Source organism: Phaseolus vulgaris, chromosome 10 (genome assembly GCF_000499845.2).
Source record: "Phaseolus vulgaris cultivar G19833 chromosome 10, P. vulgaris v2.0, whole genome shotgun sequence".
Taxonomy (NCBI): domain Eukaryota; kingdom Viridiplantae; phylum Streptophyta; class Magnoliopsida; order Fabales; family Fabaceae; genus Phaseolus; species Phaseolus vulgaris.
The window spans coordinates 6,165,281-6,187,537 of record NC_023750.2 but is presented as its reverse complement, the minus strand read 5'-3'; the positions used below and the strand labels follow the sequence as shown (position 1 = coordinate 6,187,537).

General features: G+C 34.4%; 1 protein-coding gene across 1 annotated transcript in view; it reads right to left on the bottom strand.

The window, feature by feature from the left end:
- Positions 1–22,257, bottom strand: part of LOC137819767 (NAD-dependent malic enzyme 62 kDa isoform, mitochondrial) — a 54,777-nt gene that overhangs the window by 486 nt on the left and 32,034 nt on the right. The window contains exons 7-18 of the mRNA XM_068623744.1: positions 22,146–22,249; positions 21,958–22,041; positions 16,691–16,797; positions 9,806–9,917; positions 9,179–9,292; positions 8,562–8,627; positions 6,275–6,347; positions 6,094–6,180; positions 2,513–2,567; positions 2,361–2,432; positions 613–675; positions 404–518 (exon numbers count right to left, since the gene is read on the bottom strand). Of these exons, the coding sequence (XP_068479845.1) occupies positions 404–518; positions 613–675; positions 2,361–2,432; positions 2,513–2,567; positions 6,094–6,180; positions 6,275–6,347; positions 8,562–8,627; positions 9,179–9,292; positions 9,806–9,917; positions 16,691–16,797; positions 21,958–22,041; positions 22,146–22,249 (1,052 nt within the window). The remainder of the gene's footprint in view (positions 1–403; positions 519–612; positions 676–2,360; positions 2,433–2,512; positions 2,568–6,093; positions 6,181–6,274; positions 6,348–8,561; positions 8,628–9,178; positions 9,293–9,805; positions 9,918–16,690; positions 16,798–21,957; positions 22,042–22,145; positions 22,250–22,257) is intronic.

Here is a 22,257-nt window from a genome sequence, read left to right as displayed (position 1 = left end):
TTAACGCCAAAGAAATAAATGGTAAAAAGTAGTCATCTAAAATTCAGATCAGACCTATGGAACTTCAAGATCCTTAATGCAGACAAATCAATCTCACATACACTAGCAAAGGTCCCATTTGTTTTATCAGGAGGTAGGTCACATTTTCCCATTTTTTGTTACTAGGTAGTGGTAAATCAGAGTGCAGACAAACCAATCTCACATACACTAGACAAGATAGTTACTGATTTTTTTTCGTAACAAGTAAACCTAATCTGACCACGGTTAACAGTTCTGTCTAGACCCTGGAAAAGTTTGTTCTCATGAAAAGTTAATTCCAACCACATTGTAGTATAGATTACAATGGTATGTCCTCCTACAGTTACTAAGAAAATGTTGAATATTCCAAGCAAACAAAACTTACCTCGCTAAGTTTCTTTAGCTCCCTAGCATCCATTCCATGATATCCTTCAGCTAGGTCCTCCTCCAACGCTTCTTTTATAACAGCTGCGGCTACCTTCTCTGTAATATCTCGGATTCTATAAAAATATGCATTAGTTTTTGTGAAAGATGCTGCTCCTTTAGAACTATCTCTTATAGCTTACAAACAGCAAAGAAAATGCTAATTTATACCTGGATGTTGAAGGGAAAATAATCCCTTTGAGGACCTCCTCTTCACTCATATATGTAGCCAGACTTCAGTTTCCAATGATATTAGGCAGGGCAAAAAAAGAGTCAAAATCAAGGAAATACCTCAACATTTAGGGATGAATAAGCTCATGCACGAATAATAATTACGAATAACATGGAAAATGTTAGGATGCCTAAATCATTATTTCTAACTTAACACTCAAGCTTGAAAAAATAATCTATCTGGCCGGGCCTCAAAAGACATAATATGCGTATGCATCTTCTTTATCAATTGCTTCATCTTTGTCACTAGAAGGGGATAAACCCTTTTGATGTGGTGCTTTTATATTTTGAAAGATAATAAACTCATTTATACAAAGAGAAGACACCGACATATGAGCAAGGAGAACAAAAGGTCCTACTTAAATTATGAGAAAAAAAAAGCAGAGAACAAAGGACACTTCAATGAATCAAAGCTACCCAATGCCACATGGTAACTGAAAAGGAGTGAAAACCCTGTAAACCCCCCTAAGATCATGTGTTTTACACTAAATAAAAGCCAACTCCAGTATATTATTCAAAGTAGCTACTCGTCCAAAGAAATCTCCATAGATGCAAGAATTATGTTCAACCAAATGTATTTTAACGGTAGCACAAATTGTGCATTGTAACAAAAACTTATTTACTTCTACCACAATCAGTAATGCTACACAAAAAAATAGCTACATTATATATTTCCAAACAAAGAATTTCATAAAGAAACAACAGAGCAACAATGTAAGAAGAAATGAGGAACTAATTCAAAGCTAGCACTTCCACTCATAATAAACAAAGAGAAATGACCATATGATACAATTATATTAGAAATAAGATTTGATTACATTAAATAGGAGTTACATGGATTTGATTACATTAGATAGGGAGATAGGATCAGATTTGATAGAAAAAATATATTTCCAAAATATGTCTCATTATTAGATATCGATTTTGTTTGTCCGTACTTCATCTTTTCTTCATTATAAATAAGAATACTCATTTGTGTATATAAAGAATTCATTATATTCTTTCTCAGTTTCTCTTTTCTCAACACGGTACCATCCTCCGTAGTTTTCATTAGTCCTTTCAACAATATTAATACACTGTCGTATAAAAACAGAACTTATCCTTAGAGGGTGCTTTCATGACCCCTTGTTCTTCTAAATACAAGATAAATTACAATGCAAGGTTACGTGGGCCATATATTGTCCACGCTTAAAGCCCAAAGAACTCTTACATGCAAGTTTGTTGTAAATAAAAACATTCATGTCAGTAATGTGTCTTCACTCAACATCTTAAACTTTAATAAGTGATGATTCATGACATGGTGTGAGAAATCGTGTAGGCAGTAGAAATAATTGTGGAATTATTTTCCTTGATTCCAAAACAGAAACACTACACGGGTATTTAAAGAAGACATGATCCTAATTAAAAGAAATAAATCTCCTGAATTAAAAACTTTAAATGAGTAGAAAATCTACCAAATAAACTCCTAACCTCAATCCCTTGATTTTAGGGATTTCTTACAACTAAATCTATATTCATTGTACACTCCCATTCACCACATTTTACTACATCAGCACAGTTTGATGACCCATTCAGTTTGTGGAGAAACAAAATTTGTTTGACACTTTTCCAGCTTAAAGCCTATTTTGGATTTGAAGTAATTAATAACAGAAGTATTTTCAGAAATTAATAAATCAAGTAAAACATACCGCTCAGACGCAGCCTGTAGCATGCCATCAGAGATTATCCTAGCACCTGACAGAAGAGTTCCGAGACCAATGCTGGAACAAAAGAATATATTTAAAAGAACATTAACTGTATATTATAAAATATCATAGGAAACTGTTAAGTGTAAACTAACCCTGGAAAGAGGTACATGTTGTTTCCCTGGTTGCAGTGTCCAATATGACCATTTCCTGCATGATTACAAGAAATTGCCTTTCTGAGTTCCCCTTAACCGAGACCAAGAGAAAAAGGATAACAAAAGATATTTATTTTGGTACCAACTAGTACTTTACCAATGTAAAATACATTTATATACTTTATGCACATTGTAGAACAAATATCAATTTTAATAAGTTTAAATAAAGTACAAGGCTTGATTTATACCCAAAGAAACAAACTTATTTAAAATTTGAAGAGAAATGAAAAGTTAGAAAAAGAAACAAAATCCTTTCCAGCTTTGGTTAGCTTAATGCTTAATAAGTTTAGTGATTGTCAATCTGTATCAAGGTTACTGTATATATGTGAAATGAGGATTGTATACTGCATAAAACTTTCTTTATTTAGTTTGCAGATATAAATAAAACATCTGGATTTTCTGTGTTTCCCTTTGTTAATCCCACTCATGCAAATAAACAGCTGCTAAGGATATTTTTCACAAGGACAAATTCTGGTATAAGTAGAGGCATAAGTTTTCTTTCCCCATTTTCTACCTTAATCACCTGTCATTAAGTATTTAAATAATTGGCTCATCCAATTTCCATAAGGACAAATTCTCTCTTATTTACAAGTGTCTGGTATAATAAGCAGAGGCATCCCTTCCCCATTTTCTACCTTAATCAACCTGTAGTATTTAAAGAATTGGCTCATCCAATACGTCATAACTAGTGAAGAAAACTTGGACCTTGTAAGAAAGACAGAAGCAAGAAAAGGAAAGGAGTTTCTATTACTGAAAACTGTACCAGAAAAACCATTGTTACAAGAGAGCGTAACAAACATATATAGGAGAAAACCTGATATAACTAAATTAGTTATTCTTTTAATATGTTATCATCACCCCATAAACTGAAGGTGGGATTGATTGACACCTTAAGTTTATGTCTAAATCTATTGAAGGAAATGGTAGAGATAGGTTTGGTTAATATGTCTGTTACTTGAAATCGTCCAAGGAGATGAATGATACAAACTTGCTTTTATTGACATGATCTCTAACAAAATGAAGATCAAGTTCAAAATGTTTGCTTCGGGAATGCATAACCGGATTGGCTAAGAGGAGAACAACATCCAAGTTGTCAGAATAGATAGTTGGAACGATAGTGACTAAAGGCAGCTCTTGAAGCAAAGAAGATATCCACAGCATTTCAGATAGAGCATTTCCGATAGAGTAGCAGTGACATTGTGATATTCTGCCTCTGTGCTGCTACGTGAAATAACTGACACTGCGATATTCTGCCTCTATGCTGCTACGTGAAATAATTGTATGCTTGTGTGATCCCCCAAGAAATAATATTGGATCCAGGATAGATACAAAAACCTATTGTGATTTGTGATCTTGTAGACTTGCGATCATCTAGATCTGATCTCCAACCACTAAAACCTACAATAAAAAGATTAGATGGAGAATGCAATGATATGCCAAAATGAATAGTACGAGCAAGATAACAGAATTCGTGTCACTGCTTCCAGTGATGTTCCTTCGATTGATGTATATGCTGGAAAATTTTATTGAAAGAGAAGGTTAACTCAGGTCGTGTGAGGGTGACATATTGAAGAGCTCCAATAGTGGACAGAGATAAAGTTGAATCTTCAAAGCATGTTGAACCATCTCGTGCTAGACGGAGAGATGTGATCATAGGAGTGGAATGGGTTGAGCTTTAGCTTCATGCATGTTTGCACATTGCAAAATTTCTTTAGTATACTTGGTTTGAGATAGATATAGATGATCAAATGATATCCATGTACATGTCGAAGAGAAGAGGAAACATTGGAAGAATTTTTTCTTTAGTATACTTGGTTTGAGAGAGATATAGATGATTAAATGATATCCATGTACATGTCGAAGAGAAGAGGAAACATCAGAAGAATGAAGACAAGAGGAAACATCAGAAGAATTTTCTTTCAGAGTTATGGTAGGATAAACCCAGAATTTTTTCTTTAGTATACTTGGTTTGAGAGAGATATAGATGATGAAATGATATCCATGTCCATGTCGAAGACAAGAGGAAACATCGATGTGGGACTATACTCAACAGAAATAACCACTTCGCTAATGTGGCAAATGTCAATCAGTTTCACAAAAACAGAGGTTTTATTCAGGTACTCTATTACTCCCCCACAAGCTCGTGGGAACTCAACCTTGAGTTGGTCTCGTAAAGAAGCAAATTGAGAGTTAGATAGTGACTTGGTAAGAATATCAGCAATTTCAGCTGCAGCACTCTTTTCTGACAAAAAAGATATCTAGCTTCATATGTTTGTTCTTGATGCAGCACTGGATTATGACTTAAGGAAATTGTGCTTTGATTATCACAGGAATATGAATCTGGAGTTCAGAAAGAAGAGATTGAACCCAAAGAACTTCAGAAGTTGCAAATGCTAGGCTTTAATATTTTGCTTCAGCTGTTGATTTGGCAACAAGTGCTTGCTTTTTAATCCACCCTGACAACGAGGTTGGGATCCAAAAATAAACAAGCACCTAGAGTAGATCTTCTATCATCCAAGTCAAAAGCCCCGTCAGCATCTGGGTAAGCTTGCAAGGTAAGAGGAGAAATGACAATTGTGGATTGGAAAAGATGACCAAGATCCAGAGTCCCCAATATCTCGGAATTCTTTTTATAGCAACCGAGTGGAAGGCTAAAGCTTGAGCCATGAACTGACACACCTTGTTCACTGCATATCCAATTTCAGGGCTGGTGATAGTAACACAGTGAAGAGCCAGGACAACGGATATGTACACAGTAAGAACATCAAAGTAATCAGAACCATATTTAGACAATTTGAGAGTGTCTTGCAGAGGATTAGAAACTCTTTTAGCATCATCCATATTCCATATCAACTTTTTGCAACAAATCACAAGTATACTTTATTTGATTGAGGATAATAGTTCAAAAAAATTTCTCTCGACTTCTATACCAAGAATGTAGTCTAAATCTCCCAATTGCTTAAGAGAAAAATAGCATTCAGTCCGGAGATAAATGAAAATGAAAATTATAATTGCATATGATATTAAATTGTTTTCCCTTAACACATACCCTTTTGAATCCCAATTGTAGGGACTAAGGGATTAAAAACATGTGCAAAGGGACCAAGAGGGATTAAACATGTTATGTGTGGGAACTAAAAGGAGATGTTTTTCAGTATAGAGATTAAAAACAAACGTTTTTGAAACTATAGGAAACAAATGAATAATTCAACGAACTAAATATACATTACTTTAAAATGAAAACAATCCATACAGAATAAACATTAACAAACAATTTGAAGGTGTACCTATTATATTGAATTTGGTTCCCTACTCTTCAAACAGAAAAGAAAGGATACTGTTCTAATAACACTAGGAATCCTAGTCTGCCTATATGAAATGAGTTTATAGACAATCATCTTGGTTCTTAAGTTCCCAGAAAGCAACAATCAAATAGTTTTATTAATACTTTTCATGTCACCATCACTAGGTTATAAACATTTAATATAGAAAGATTCTGTGGGGGATTTGCAAACTTATACCAAGATCCACATTACTGAATGGACTTCCACTTGCAAAAATAATGTTGTCACCCAAAATGGAGAATGCTTCTTCAGGGGTGCATTCAGCTGTCAAAAAAATGAGGGAAGTGCCATACACACTATTATAAATCCATATTTTTCACTTCCACGGCACATATCAATCAAGAAAAAGAATACATACCATTCTTTGTAGGATTTGACATGGCAAATATGGCTGGTCTTGTTGATGTTGAATCCTTGAGGGCTTCTAATACCTGAAGGACATGATGTCTGTCATTAGTAAGATGCAGAAAGAAATAAAACAAACATTTATGTCTACGAAAGCATGAAATGACAGGCAATTTTTCCCTTGAATTTTTGTTCAGTTTATACAAAGAATACAAGTGGTTGTGCTACTATGAAAGGAATGAAGATTTTAAAAGCTCAATAAAAGGAACCAAACAACACTGGCCAACAGATTGATGGAAGCAGCATAAAACAGTAAACACCATATCATGATTCTCTCTGAGTGGGGGATAGAACTTCCCCTTTCAAATTTCTTTCATTTTTTTATACAAACATGGGATGATAGAAAATAAATGTTGTAATAACATATTAGTAGGATAAAAATATTCCCAATATCTCTGTAGTAATCAGGAAAAAAATATCTGCAGAATCTGTATCTGTCCATGTCCGTAGTGGTGCTAGAGGAAAATTTGATCTTAGAGCTTTAAAATGTGTCTTTGTAGGATACTCATCCACACAAAAGGGATATAAATGTTATCACCTACCATCCAAAAAATTCTGTTTAGAGATGCCACTTTTTTTTAGCTACAAAGTTAGTTTCACGTACATCATCTTCAAGGGGAGACTATAATAAAGGAAGATGATTCTCCTCTGTTGTCTCTTGATTTTAGACTTGGACCAGAAATAGGGACTGAAAATGAAACAGATTACGAGAAAGAAGTTCAACCCACTAAATCCATTCAAGATGAGGATCATGTAAGATTTGGGAAAAATCTTGTTTATACAAGGAAGACAAAGACCATTCCAGAATCTGCTCATGTCCATGAATCTAATCCAACATTACATGAGGTAACTGTTTTTCCAAATGATGTAATCTCTAGTGAATGAATCTCTGATTTCTCAACTGTGAAGGAACCTGAATCCGATTTGACACCAGCCTATGAGGACCTAGACATTCCAATTGCCCTTAGGAAAGATACTAGAAAATGTACCACCAAACCACAAGACCATTTACCCAATTATTTATCCTTTAAACATTTCTCACCTATTGATGAAGCCTTCCTTATAAGCCTAAACACTACCATAATACCTACCTCCATATATGAGGCATTGAGTGACAAAAAATGGAAACAGAGCATGGTCTTGGAAAGTGGTTACTCTTCCAAATGGAAAAAACTAGTAGAATGCAAATGGGTGTATACTATAAAATACAAGGTTGTCGGATCCACTGAAAGGTACAAGGCAAGGTTAATAGTCAAGGGATTCACTCAAACTTATGTAGTGGATTATTTGGAAGCATTTGCTCCAATTGCAAAAATTAATACAGTCAGGGTGATATTATCTCTAGCGGCTAAATATGGTTGGAACTTGCAACAATTTGATATAAAAAATGTCTTCCTTCATGGGGAACTTGAAGAGGAGATTTACATTGAATTGCCCCCGAAGATACAATGGGAAAACTGCTGCCAATCTATTTGCAAACTGAAAAAGATATTATATGGACTAAAACAACCACCATGGTTTGAAAGGTTTATTAAAGTTATGATAGGTTTGGGCTTCAAAGAAAGCCAAGGAAACCATACACTGTTCATTAAACACATTGAGTCAAGGGCAGTAACATTGTTACTGGTGTATCAGGCTGGATGATATTATTTGACAAGTGAAGATGAAGAGTAGCAACAACTATTAAGCCAACATCTAGCCAAGGAGTTTGAAATGAAGACCTTGAGAAAATTGAAGTATTTTTTTGAGGATTGAAGTAGCCCATTCTAAACAGAGTATTTTCATATCCCAATAGAAATACATTACTGATTTGCTGAAGGAAACTGGTAAGATAACATGTAAGCCTACAAGTACACCAATTGATCCAAATCTGAAGCTGGGAAGTGTAGAAGAAGATATTGCTATTGACAAGGAAATGTACAAGAGATAAGTTGAGACATATATTTGTCTCACACTAGACTTGCTGTTGCATTTGCAATGAGTCTAGTCAGCCAGTTCATGCACCAATAAAACGAGATTCACTTATGGGCTGCACTAAGAATTGTGGAATATCTGAAAGGGACTTAAGGCAAGGGAATTTTGTTGAAACTAAATGGGAAAGCAAATCTTGAAGTATATCTTCAAGGACAAAGTGTCTTTTTTCTTAATAGTTAAAGTATAGATAGATGCCATCTTAATTCAACAATCTTAATGAAACAAGCATGCAATGAATAATGAAATCAAAACTTCAGATTGTTTACCTCATTTGAAAACAACCCTCCAACAGCTGATAATCCTAGGAGGACATCGGGCTTCACTTGCTTGACCTGTTACCAAAGTTCAGTAAGTAAGAATGTAAGCAACAAGTCCAGTAGTTACACATCTAAAAGCTGGAAATTTTGGAAGAACTATAGTGGACTATAAAATATTAAACTAGGAGACCCTAATAGATAAAGTGAGAGATTGGAAAGCTTTGTTACATTAATTTTTCTATATATTATGCATTATGTCTATTTCAGACACAATCTCAGAATATTTTTTAAATTCATCTGTGTCCTTTATTTGAGAAAGAAAAACTTCACAGCTATAAACGAACGTGTGTTTGTGATGTGTGTTCACTTTTCTGTAAATATATTAAAGAGAAGCCAGAGAAACTTATATTAGGAGTTGAGTTTAGGATTATAGGCATCATAAATGAGCTGGCTCATTAGTTGTGACAATTCATTAAGTTTATATTCAAATGCTAAGAATATGTCCCAGAAAATCAGAAGATAATAACTAAAGAAATAGCTTAATGATTTTTTTCTTAAATTTTGATTTATTTCGTATCATGGCTTTCATAATTCATATTATCATCTAATGTAATATTCTCACAAACCACTTCCTCAAGGCTTGCTCCTTCTCTCAGTCCTTGGCGATCCAATTCTTTCAAATTTCTTGCAAAAGGAAGGGCATCTGGATCAATATTTTCACGTCCTTCAGATATTAATCCCTATATTTGCAAAAAACAATAAGTGAAATGAACATGCAAAAAAATGGACTCTGAAACAAGGACAATGCATTAAACAATCAAAACCTTTTCATTGTAGTAAAAAAGCAGAATAAGATTCATACATTGAGAACAACATTAGATTGCCTTTACAACACAAAATAGTTATCAAGCAACATAATTGACTACAAAAGCATTTTCAAAGGCCATCTATATGACAAATCAACAAAAGCATTAAAAAAAGAAATTCATTCAATCAACAAGTTTTTTGTTCAGGTTTTGTTCATATATATGGCTTTGACATTTTGTGTAGTTCCAAAACTCTTAAAAACACTTTTTATCACTTCTGTCAATGCTTTTCATAACTGCTGCTATGAAACTCAACCCCCAGAAATACATATGAATGCAATAAAATTTTAAATGCATAAGTGAAGCTTTCCATGAAAAATAAAATTTAATTACTACAAAAGAATAAACTGCATCTAATAAGGACATCAATGTCATGATATACAGTACCTTTGCATCAACAACCCAAAACTGACTTTTTGCACTCTCAAAAGCTACTTCATTATTACCCAACATTCTTGCCATTGTTTTTCTGGCTGCATTAAGAACCCCAATTCCAGCACTGCAGTTGTACAAATATAACCAAATTAGCAACAAAAGCCTTGAATATGAATGTCCTACATGAAAAGGATTTAGATATATGAGAGAAAAGATCTTTATTGAATTAAATAATTTGAAACAGTACATTAGCATATATATAGAGAACCCTATCTTTAAAATAATGATTACAAAAGATCTCTAGTATCTTACAACACCACACTTGTAATGATTACAATATCTTCTTGTAAGTCAACAAAATATTTTCTCCTAACTCAAGTACTTATGATGGATTCAACATATAAATTCTATTGAAACAACCGCTTCACTCAAAGCTTTCATTAAAAACAAAGGTCCTCTAAATGAAACCAATAGAAGTTTCCAATTAAATCTACCATATAAGAAAATGTACGGACATCTACCATATACGATTAATAACAAACAAAATAAACTCAACAGTAGTATGATTTAAATTCACCCAAAGGCAGCTCAACAATAGTAAGATTTAAATTCACCCAAAGGCAGGATGCTAACCAAGTCAGCACTATTAACTCATGAGTACATGAGGTTTTCCAAGGGGTGTCTCTTTCTTATCCCTGTCATACTTCTCACTGGAAATTTTGGGAAAGTGTTTGGGTGGTTTGGAGGATAGTGCAATCTAAAATCCATCTCTTTTAGAGGGGAGAGCCTCTACTTCAAATGGACATTATGTGTCTCACATTCAGCCAATATGTGATTGTAATCACCATTAACCACAATATATAGAAAAGACCACTCCAACCACTTGAAGGCTGTACAAAGTGGATTGAGTTATACCCACTAGATACTCGATATAGAGGAAAGTTAACTCGAGGAAGCAAGGGTAATAAGAGAGTTGAAAAAAATAGATGGAATGTATTTCTGAAGTGATTTAAAATGTGATTACAGTCTCAATTTATAGACTGTTTACAACCTAATTAAGGAAATAAATAATAGGTAATGAAAGCAAGAAATAATGAGTGATTAAAGTTGTACAAATAAAATCAAATCAAATCACTAACAAATTTGTCCTAATAAATAAAGAATGAAATCTGCACTTAATTACAGAATAATTCTCCTGATTATGCAACACTCTCCCTCAAGTTGGTGAATGTATATCTATACTTCACAACTTGCAAATAAGATCTTTGAATTGTTTTGTGCGGAGTCCCTTAGTAAACATTTTTGCCAATTGGAGTCTTGAAGGGATGTACTCGGTGGCTATAAGACCATTATTATCCAACTTCTCATTAATGAAATGTCGGTCTATCTCTACGTGCTTTGTTCGGTTATGTTGAACTGGATTGTGTGCAATACTGATGACGAACTTATTATCAGAAACCAAACCCATAGGAGCTTCATATTTTATTTTGAGATCATCGAGTATGACCTTCATCTATAATAGTTCACAAACCCCTTGAGCCATGACTCTAAATTCTGCTTCTGCACTTGATCTTGCAACTACATTTTGTTTCTTGCTCCTCCATGTAACCAAATTCCCACCCAAGAACATGCAATAGCTTGTGGTGGATCTCCTATCAACAATTGATGTTGCATGGTCAACATCAGTATATATTTTCATGGATAAGTTTTGCCCTTTTTTTAATAGCAATCCTTTCCCTGGAAAGGCTTCTAAGTACTGAACAATTCTATTTACTGCTTGGAAGTGTCTTTCCCTTGAATCATGCATGAATTGGCTAACCACACTAACTGCATAAGCTATGTCTGGCCTAGTGTGTAATAGATAAATGAGTTTTTCCACAAGTCTTTGATAATGTGTCTTCTCCACCTTTGGATTTTCCTCATCATTCCCAATCCTATGATTTTGCTCTATTGGGACTTCAATGGTCTTGCAACCCAACTTACCAGTCTCTTTGAGGAGATCAAGGATGTATTTTCTTTGAGAAATAAAGATGTCCTGTCTAGAGTAAGCAACCTCTATCCCAAGGAAGTACTTAAGCTTCCCAAGATCCTTCATCTCAAATTCAACAGCCAGTCTCTCCTTCAAAGTTTGTTTTTCAATCTCATCCTCACCTGTAATAATCATATCATCTACATAGACCAAAAGTGGAGTGAGTTTACCATTCTGAGAATGTTTTATAAACAGAATATGGTCACCTTGGCTTTGTCGATACCCCAAAGATACCATAGCTTGAGTAAACCTTCCAAACCAAGCACGAGGTGATTGTTTAAGACCATATAGGGCCTTCTTAAGTTTGCATACCTTATTCCCTTCATTAACAACACCATAACCAAGTGGAATCTCCATTTATACTTCTTCCTCCAACCTTCCATGCAATAAGGCCTTTTTAACATCAAATTGATGCATCGCCCAACCAAAGTCAGCCAGGGAGAGAATAATCCTGACTGTATTCAATTTTGCCACCGGAGCAAAAAGTCTCCTCATAATCGAACCCATAGGTCTGACTATACCCTTTTGCAACCAACCTTGCTTTAAACCGATCCAGTGTGTCACCAGACTTATACTTAACTGTATATATCCACCTACAACCCACTGCCTTCTTATCTTTTGGTTTCTCTACAATCTCCCAAGTCTCATTCCTTTCTAATGCGCTCATTTCTTCACTCATGGTTCAAAGCTGAGAACTAATAAAGAAAGACTGTTTCATTTCTTCACCCTCTGAAGCTGAGAACTAGTAAAGAAAGACTCTATTTCATGAGAGGTGACATCTTTGGAAACATAGACTTTACGACTTTGAGGGTGATAACATTTGTACCTGTTTTTGTTGGGGGCATAACCGATGAAGACACATTTGATGACGCGAGGATCTAACTTACCCCGATAAGGACTACGAACATGGACAAAAACAGAGTCAAAGAAAGGATCCTGAAGACTAGTCAACATGGGAATAGAAGGATAGAATGTGATCATAAGCTGAATAGAACCCGAGAGGGTAATCTATTAATCAAATAAGTGGCAGTACGACTGCTTCCCCCAGTAAGATCTAAGAACAAACGTTTGGAAAAGTAAAGCTCTAGTAACCTCAAGGAGATGACAATTTTTCCTTTCAACAACCCCATTTTGTTGAGGAGTGTCCACACAAGTTAATTAATGAACAACTCCATTTTCCTGAAGGAACTTGGAAAAGTTTTGGTTCACATATTCTCTTCCATTATCAGAACGCAATCTCTTAATTGAACTTTCAAATTGTGTTTGAACCATTCTGTAAAAATTTACAAACAAGTGAAAAACTTCAAACTTATCTTTCATGAGGAATATTCAGGTAACCCGAGTACAATCATCAATAAATAAAACAAAGTATTTTGCACCTGAGATATTAGGAATAGGTGAAGGTCCCCATACATCTGAATGAATAAGATAAAAAGGTTTAGAGCTTTTATTAAGAAAAGTTGTCTGATGGTGTTTAACAAACTGACAAACATCACAATGAAAAGACTCAACAGACACTTTTGTAAATAAAACAGGAAATAAGGACTTTAGGGGACAAAATGGAGAATGATTAAGACGTCTGTGTTGAAGCCGTATCTGAGAGGATGACCAAGATTCACGACCTTGTTGAAGATTAGAAGTGTGTGCCTATAGTCTAGCACACTTTTTATTTTCTTCATCTTGTAAATAATATAACTCGCCCTACTCTTTAGCAATTCCAATAGTCTACCCCGTGGCAAGATCCTGAAAAACACAATGGGAATGAAAAAATACCACTGCACAATTTAAATCTTGGGTAACCTTTTGAATAGACAAGAGGTTATTGGATAGTTTGGGAACATGAAGCACATATTTTAAAGGAAAGGAAGGTTGTAGGTGGATGTTACCACGACCAGTAACAGGGGTATTGGAACCATTATCAATATGTTGGTTACCAGATAAAGCAGTGTAGAATGAAAAATAAGAGGAATGAGGTGTCATATGATCAATAGCACTAGAGCCTATAATTCAAATATTTGCAGTACTAGAAGCATTAAAGGATAAGAAACTAGAACTCTTACCACTCATAGTTAAGGAACAATAGCTAGACGTCTTACTAGAGAGTCCATGAGAACTCAAAACCAACTAAGCTTTGTAGATTGGCAAAATTTGGTCTCATTCACACAAAAAAGTTCGTTTTTGGTGGCGGTCAAAAGCGGTCAATGGCGGTGGCAGTGACGGTCAATGGTGCAAGGTGGTGGTCAATGGAGAAAAGAGAAGGAAAAAAAAAACAGTTGCAGCAATTAAGGCTACCAAAAAGAAAATAATAATAATTGCAGCAATGAAGGCTGTCTAGAAAAATAATTGCAGCAATAAAGGCTGCTAAAAGAAGATTGCAGAGCTCCCAGGATCAGGAGCTCTGATACCAAGTTGAAAAAAATAAATGGAATGTATTTCTGATGTGATTTACAAATGTGATTACAGTTTCAATTTAAAGATTGTTTACAACTTAATTAAGGAAATAAATAAAGGTAATGAAAGCAAGAAATAATGAGTGATTAAAGTTGTACAAATCAAATCACTAACAAATCTATCCTAATAAATAGAGAATGAAATTTGCACTTAATTATAGAATAATTCTCCTGATTCTGCAACAAAGAGGAAAGAGTATTATCATTAAATGAAAATTCTTCATCTCAAGCCCAGCCAATACCGGTCCAGCATCAGGCATATTCCTTTTTCTTTGAGAGGAACATGAATGATAGGTTGTTTCATGCGTAATTTACTTTGTAAGGAATTTCAACTACTTTTTCTAACTTTAAGCTTTGTTATTCCATAGTTATTAACGTTTTAATTAAATAGTTTAATAGTTTATTTTTTATATATATTTAAATTATGTGTAGTAAATAGAAAATTATTAGGAAAAAAATATTTTCAATATCCCCATAGTAATTACGAAAAAATATATTCAGAATCTACCTATTTCACTTCAGGATATTACTATTTCATTATTTTAAAAGGATTTCATTATGTTGAAGTCAAATGATAAGAATGTAATTGGTATGATTGTTATCAATAAAACAATTATTTATTTCCTTAAATAGTTCAAGTTAGTATCAAAACTTCTATTTTGGGAGTCCTATTTCTGCTACCTCAATGAAAACCGCCATCGTCATTGAAGTTAGTGGTGGGCTAGAGAGGTGTGCCCCACTTCGGCTAGCACAACACTAGTAGGTGCATCATCAACAAAGTTGCCACACACCGTCACATGCAACCACTAGTATCAATGCATGTAGCTCATGTGTCTTTCCTGGAAAGCCCACTTGCTGCCACCATAGATAGGGTCATTGAGATCTCCTGAGCCCATTTTAAGAGTCAATGATGTCTCACTTGACTTCGATTTGAGTAAATTTATATTTTTTGGTTCCCAAAACCTACAAGGAAAACCTATGTTAACCGTTACATATCTTAAATCACAATTTCTTTTAGATATGAAATTTAATTGGAAAGCATTTTTATATATTGAAATGAGCCTAATGACTTTGATTGCTAGAAATAGGATTTAACTAATTAGTTGCTTTACATTTGACAATCTCAAACCAAGATCCTATATTAAATACTTCAGAGATTGATGTTTAGTAATGGAACTTAGAATCTAGCTATTGAGGGATTAATGGTTAGTGCTTTCTAGCAATAAATTAACATAAATGGACGATAACTTATCATTATTCTTAAAAAGTGAATTTAGGTCTAACTCAACTCTACAAATTGACTTGTAAGGTGAGGTATGCATCCACTTATATACCATAATTTGACTATCCAGTCGATGTGAGATCTCAATTAAGTGTAAATGATTGAAAGATACATGAGAGTTAGGTTTAGTGTAATTCCATCCTAAAACTTTATCATTGTTTAAATTTGCAGATCTCCAATAAATTTGTGAGATCTCCAATGAGTTTATTTAAATTTTGCTTCTCAATTATATTACCGAAATAAATTTGAAATCAAGAATTTGTGAATATATTTGCGTAGATTTTCTATTACTCAAATAGATATAAATTTTCTATATAAGTGTTTGACTGTTTTGACAGTTTTTCTTTTAAGCACCGACTGAATTCCCATTTTTTTGTTCATGTTTAGTTTTTCATTGTGAAGGATATCTTGTCCCCTAGAAAGAGTAAGGAAAATAAGACATCCTTCTTCAATAAGAAACAAAAAAAATATCACAAATAAAGGCTACTCAAATCTTCAACATATTTGTTGGAGAAACTTGCATAAAAAGACAAGTACTTTAATACCAAGGAGAAGCCAAACACCTAATATTATCAGAAAAGAGTTGTCGTCCCATAATTTTATTTCCTATGAAACCATGCATCTTAAAAGAAATACAAGTCACCTACGTCAAATCATCAATTTTAGAGGTGATAGATAGCTTAAGTAAAAAAAATAACCTAACAGAACTAGAGAGAAAGATATAGAGTAAAACTATACTCCAATAATTTTGTTTGCTAAATCTAATGGTCACCTTGCAATATCCGTTCATGGTCTCTTTGAGATCCTTAAATCCCTGGTTTACAACAGAAGATTATGACATTTAATTCATCTAGTTGATCGCAACTACAGCGAAAAGGTCTGGCTGTTGTTATGTTCTCTTCAAAGTTCTCAAAGCCACTCTATCAGTAACAAGTTTGGCGCATATGATTTGTTTAATCAGAAATGTTTCCACAGTTTTCAAGTGACAGAATATATCAATCTATTATGAAATTCTTTTAGATATTATAGCATATGTTTCACATTTGAATATATATCTGAATAATTTGGTGAGCAGAAAACTATTAGATTAAATCATAAATGTTGGGTCATTCTTTCCTTTCACAAGACTAACTAACCTTCCAGCACCAGCAACAACAATCTTCTGCTTTGGGAAGTCAATCATCGGTCTTCCTTGCGCCCTTACAGCACCTAGAAGTCCAGCAATAGCAACACCGGCTGTTCCCTGCATGGAGAAATTTGCAGCATTAAGAAAGTGAAACGATCATGATAGGGACTTGATATTATGAGGTGTCTAAGACCCACATAAAGTAGGTATACAAAGTCAACAGATCTAAATGAATAAGAAATAGTATTTATGGCTACGCAAACCATTGAGGTATGATACTTGGTAGGGCACTTAAGTTTGGTTCTTCCCCTTTAACAATTATCTTTTAAGGGAGAGCACTCCATGTTACATAGCACATCATCATAGTCCTTTAAAATATATTGAAGGACCATTGTCTACAAATATTTCAAATTATGGTACATTTCATAAACAATCAAATGGATCATATGAATTTTTGTTTTCCAAAACAAGGAGCAGCAAGCCTATATCTAAAATACAAGCCAGTACGTAGAACACCAAGTTTTGTTGCTAAATTGTTTGGTTAGAAGGTCATTCTATTGATATCTTCTAGGTGTAAAACAAAGGGGTCCATCCCTAAACTCTTTCCCGTGAACTAGGGTAAAGTTAATAGATGGATCACCCTTTCTTGTCCAGGAAGGAAGTGGATCCCAAAACAAAGGTTCTAAGACTCAAGTAATATATGGCCTATTAACTTATTGAGCCTTTCTTTGGTTTTCTCACCATTCTTAAACTAGAGTTAAGTACAAAATAAAATAATTGCTACTTTGTTAATGTAAATATTGTGCCACCTAGGGACATTTTTGCTTACCTGGCACATCTTATATTGTTTTATCAAAAACTTGGAGTTAGAGTATATGATCAAATGAAAGTTGTATTTGTCTTATCTTATCATTTCGTTTATTTTATTTTTCCATATATATATATATATAGTTGAAAGAAGAAAATTGAATATATTTCTGAATGTATTTACAAATGTGATTATAGTCTAAACTTATAGACTATTTACAACCTAATTAAGGAAAGAAATAATAGATAATTAAAGCTAAACAAATCAAATCAAATCACCAAAAGATACTAAATCTATCCTAATAAATAGAAAACAGAATTTGCACTAATTATGGAATAATTATCTCTTAAGTATGCAACACCCCTCCTCAAGTTGGTGAATGTATATCTATCATTCCCAGCTTGCAAGTAAGATCTTTGAAATGTTTTATGAGAAGCACCTTGGTGACCATATCTGCCAATTGGAGTTTTGAAGGAATGTACTCGATGACTATGACATCATTATCAAACTTCTCCTTAATGAATTGTCGGTCTATCTTTACATGCTTTGTTCGGTCATGTTGAACTGGATTGTGTGCAATACTGAAGACAGACTTATTATCATATGACAAACCCATAGGAGCTTCATATTTTATTTTGAGGTCATCAAGTATGATCTTCATCCATAATAGCACACAAACCCATTGAGCCATGACTCTAAAATCTGCCTCTGCACTTGATCTTGCAACTACATTTTGTTTCTTGCTTCTCCATGTCACCGCATTTCCACCCAAGAACATGCAATAACCTGTGGTGGATCTCCTATTAACAATTGATCATGCATAGTCAGCATTATTATATACTTTTATGGATAAGTTTTTCCCTTTTTTGAATAGCAATCCTTTCCCAGGAGAGGCTTTTAAGTACTAATAATTCTATTTACTGCTTGCAAGTGTCTTTCTTTTGGATCATGCATGAATTGGCTAACCACACTAACTACATAGCCTATTGTCTGGCCTAGTGTGTGATAGATAGATAAGTTTTCCCACAAGTCTTTGATATTGTGCCTTTTCCACCTTTGGCTTTCCTCATCATTCTCAATCCTATGATTTTGCTCTATTGGCACTCCATTTGTCTTACACCGCAACTTACCAGTCTCTTTGAGGAGATCAAGGGTGTATTTTCTTTAAGAAATAAAGATGTCCTGTCTAGAGTAAGCAACCTCTATCCCAAGAGAGTACTTCACTTCCCAAGATCTTTCATTTCAAGTTTATTTTTCAATCTCATCATCACCTGCAATAATCATATCATCTACATAGACCAAAAGTAGAATGAGTTTACCATCTTGAGAATGCTTCATAAATAGAGTATGGTCACCTTGGTTTTGTCAAGATCCCAAAGATACCATAGCTTGAGTAAACCTTCCAAACCAAGCAAGAGGTGCTTGTTTAAGACCATACAGGGCCTTCTTAAGTCTGCACACCTTATTCCCTTCATTAGTGACGCCATAACCTGATGGAATCTCCATGTATACTTCTTCCTCCAAGCTTCCATGCAAGAAGGCAATTTTAACATCAAATTGATGCATCTCTCAACCAAAGTGCACTGCTAGGGAAAGAATAATCCTGATTGTATTCATTTTTGCCACTGGAGCAAAAGTTTTCTTATAATTGATCCCATAGGTTTGGGTGTACCCTTTTGCAACCAACCTTGCCTTATACCGATTCAGTGAGCCATCAGACTGATACTTAACCTTGTATATCCACCTACAACCCACTGCCTTCTTATCCTTTGGTCTCTCTACAATCTCCCAAGTCTCATTTCTTTCTTATGCATCAATTTCTTCATTTATAGCTTGAATCCATTTCTCATCTTTTAAGGCTTCTTGTACTGATGTAGGGATTCTGATAGACTTAATAGGTTAAAGAAAACTTCGATGCCGCATAGAAAGTTTTTCTGTAGACAAATTGGGATATAGGATATTTGACACAAGATCTTTTTTCTTTTCTCAAGGCAATAGGTAAATCATATAGGTTAGGTTCAAAAATAGTATTTAAAGTGTCCTCAAGAGTCTCACGAATATGAGTTCTTACCTTCGATTCGGAAAATTGAAGTTGTTGTTCGACCAGGACGGGTTCTCGTGGCCTTCGTTGATATTGTATCCCAAAATATTTGTCCTGAGTATTCTTCTTTGGTAATGATGTTGGTGCAAGGTCTTTGTCATCCTCCCTAAGAATGAAATCCTACTATTAATCAAATAAGTGGAAGTCAAATTGCATCCCCAGTAAGATCTAAGAACAGACGTTTGGAAGAGTATGGTTCTAGTAACCTCAAGGAGATGACGAATTTTCCTTTTTGCAACCCATTTTGTTAAGAGGTGTTCATACAGGTTAATTGATGAACAACTCCATTTTCCTTAAGGAACTTGGAAAGGTTTTGGTTCACATTCTCTTCCATTATCAGAACGCAATCTCTTAATTGGGCTTCCAAATTGTGTTTGAACCATTCGGTAAAAATTGACAAATAAGTGAACACTTTGGACTTATCTGTCATGAGGAATATCCATGTAACCCGAGTACAATCATCAATAAATGAAACAAACCATTTTGCACCCGAGTTATTAGGATTAGGTGAAGGTCCCCCCCATACATCTGAATGAATAAGATCAAAAGGTTTAGAACTTCTATTACCATTGGGAAGAAAAGTTGTCCGATGATGTTTAGCAAACTAACAAACATCACACTCATGGTTAAGGAACAATAGGTAGATGTCTTACTAAGGGAGTCCATGAGAGCTTAAAACCAACTAAGCTTTTGTAGATTGGCAAAATTTGGTCCTGTTCACAAAAAAAAAAAAAATCTGCCGAAAATATTTTCTGGCGGCAATTTCCGGCAATTAATGGCAGTGGTCGGTGGTCAACGGTGGCAGGGGTGGTCAACGGTGCAAGGTGGTGGTCAATGGAGAAAAGAAAAAAAAAACAGTTGCAACAATGAAGGCTGCCCAGAAAAAGTAATTGTTAGGTAATTTGCAATCACAAATAACCCTTGATGCCTTCTTCTATTTTAGTCATCATCCTTATATTCCTGGGACATCCTCAATAGGTTTTCCATTATTTTGTGGTATCAATCCTCCAATATTTAAACTCTAGAAACTTATGGCATGACCTATTGCAATCATAGATAACTATCAACGCCTTCTTGTATTTTAGCCATTATGCTTGCATCCTTTGTGTGACATCCTTATAAATTTATCCATAATTTTGTAGTTCAATTCCTGAATATTTAAATTTAGAAACCTATGATATGACATTTACTCCCATTTTTACTTCCAAGTCATGCAAAAAAACCCTTTGTTTCCAAAGTCTGTCTCCAAAGCTAAAGTTTAAAGCAGTGTTGCTAAAGTTTAAAGCAGTGTTATTGATATCGGATAACGGATCATATCGGAGACCCAATAAATCCTTTATAAAGTTAAGGAAACCATAATGGGTTATGGCAGAAAGTGATGTGGCAGAGATAAAAAAAAATGTGATGTGGATTGCAGTAAGGATAATGTTTTAAATGGGCCAAAAATAGGCCCAAAAAAACCTAATTTTAAGTAGGTTTTGAACTCTTAATTAGGTTTAACAATTCATGTAGCCGCAGCACATTCAAAAATTTATTTGAATAATTAGGGTTTTATTAGTTTAAAGTTGGAATGGGCCAATGGCCCAAACTTAAATTAAGTAGGTTTTGAACTCTTAATTAGGTTTAATAGCAGACGCAGCTGCAGCACATTTAAATTTTATTTGAATAAATAGGATTTTAGGGTTTTATTAGTTAAAAGTTGGAATGGGCCAAAGGCCCAAACTCATTAGGGTTTTTTCAAAATTAGGTTTAGGATGTTCTATCTTCTTCATGTGCCGCCGGTCTCTTCTTCATTTTCTGCCACCGTCGCAGCGTGCACCGCTGCTGTCACAGTGTTTTTCTCCGCCTTTTTCGATATTTCCGTTTTCCGTTAGCATCTCGAGATGCCAAAAGCGGCCGCCATGGCGCCGCCATAACCGAAAAGTGATTACACTGGTTTAAAGTTAACTAGATGTCCTTTATTCCTCAATAAAAAAATTATCCCGAAAAAAGCATGCAGCTAGGGATATTCTATGTCCCTCGTATGCACATAAGACTAGATTAAACAAATAAAAACTTAAGTTCAGCCTTAACGTATTGATAGATATACATCTAATTTAGATAATATGATCAAAAGCAGCTGACTCTTTACTTTGTTTTATTCTATTTTTTTGGAAAATATTATCAATGGTTTCCATAAATTTTAATGCATTAATGACTAATGAAATACTTATATAGTCACATTTATTAAAAGCGAAAAGTGATTCAGGAACATCATATACAAAATTCCCGAGTACAATTAAGAATTAACAATATTTTCCTAAGAGCACTAATAGCCTCCTGTTAAAAACAACTGATGTTATATGATCCAATATGAAAGAAATTCTACCTGCACATCATCATTGAACATTCTGTAGGTACTTCTGTACCTCTGTAATAACTTAAATGCCCATTTGCTTTGGAAATCTTCAAACTGTGCTGGCACAAAAAGTTAATAGCCTTGTAAAAAAATTAGCTCTGTGAATAAAATGCAAAAGTAAATCATGCTCTTTTTATTTTAAACTTTAATGTAAATACCTGCACAATCACATTTGGCCAGCGAGTAAAAACAGCCTCCATAAATTCATCAACAACAGCCAGATAGTCATCACCATCAAGTCGATGTTGCTGCAATCCCAAATCTTATAAA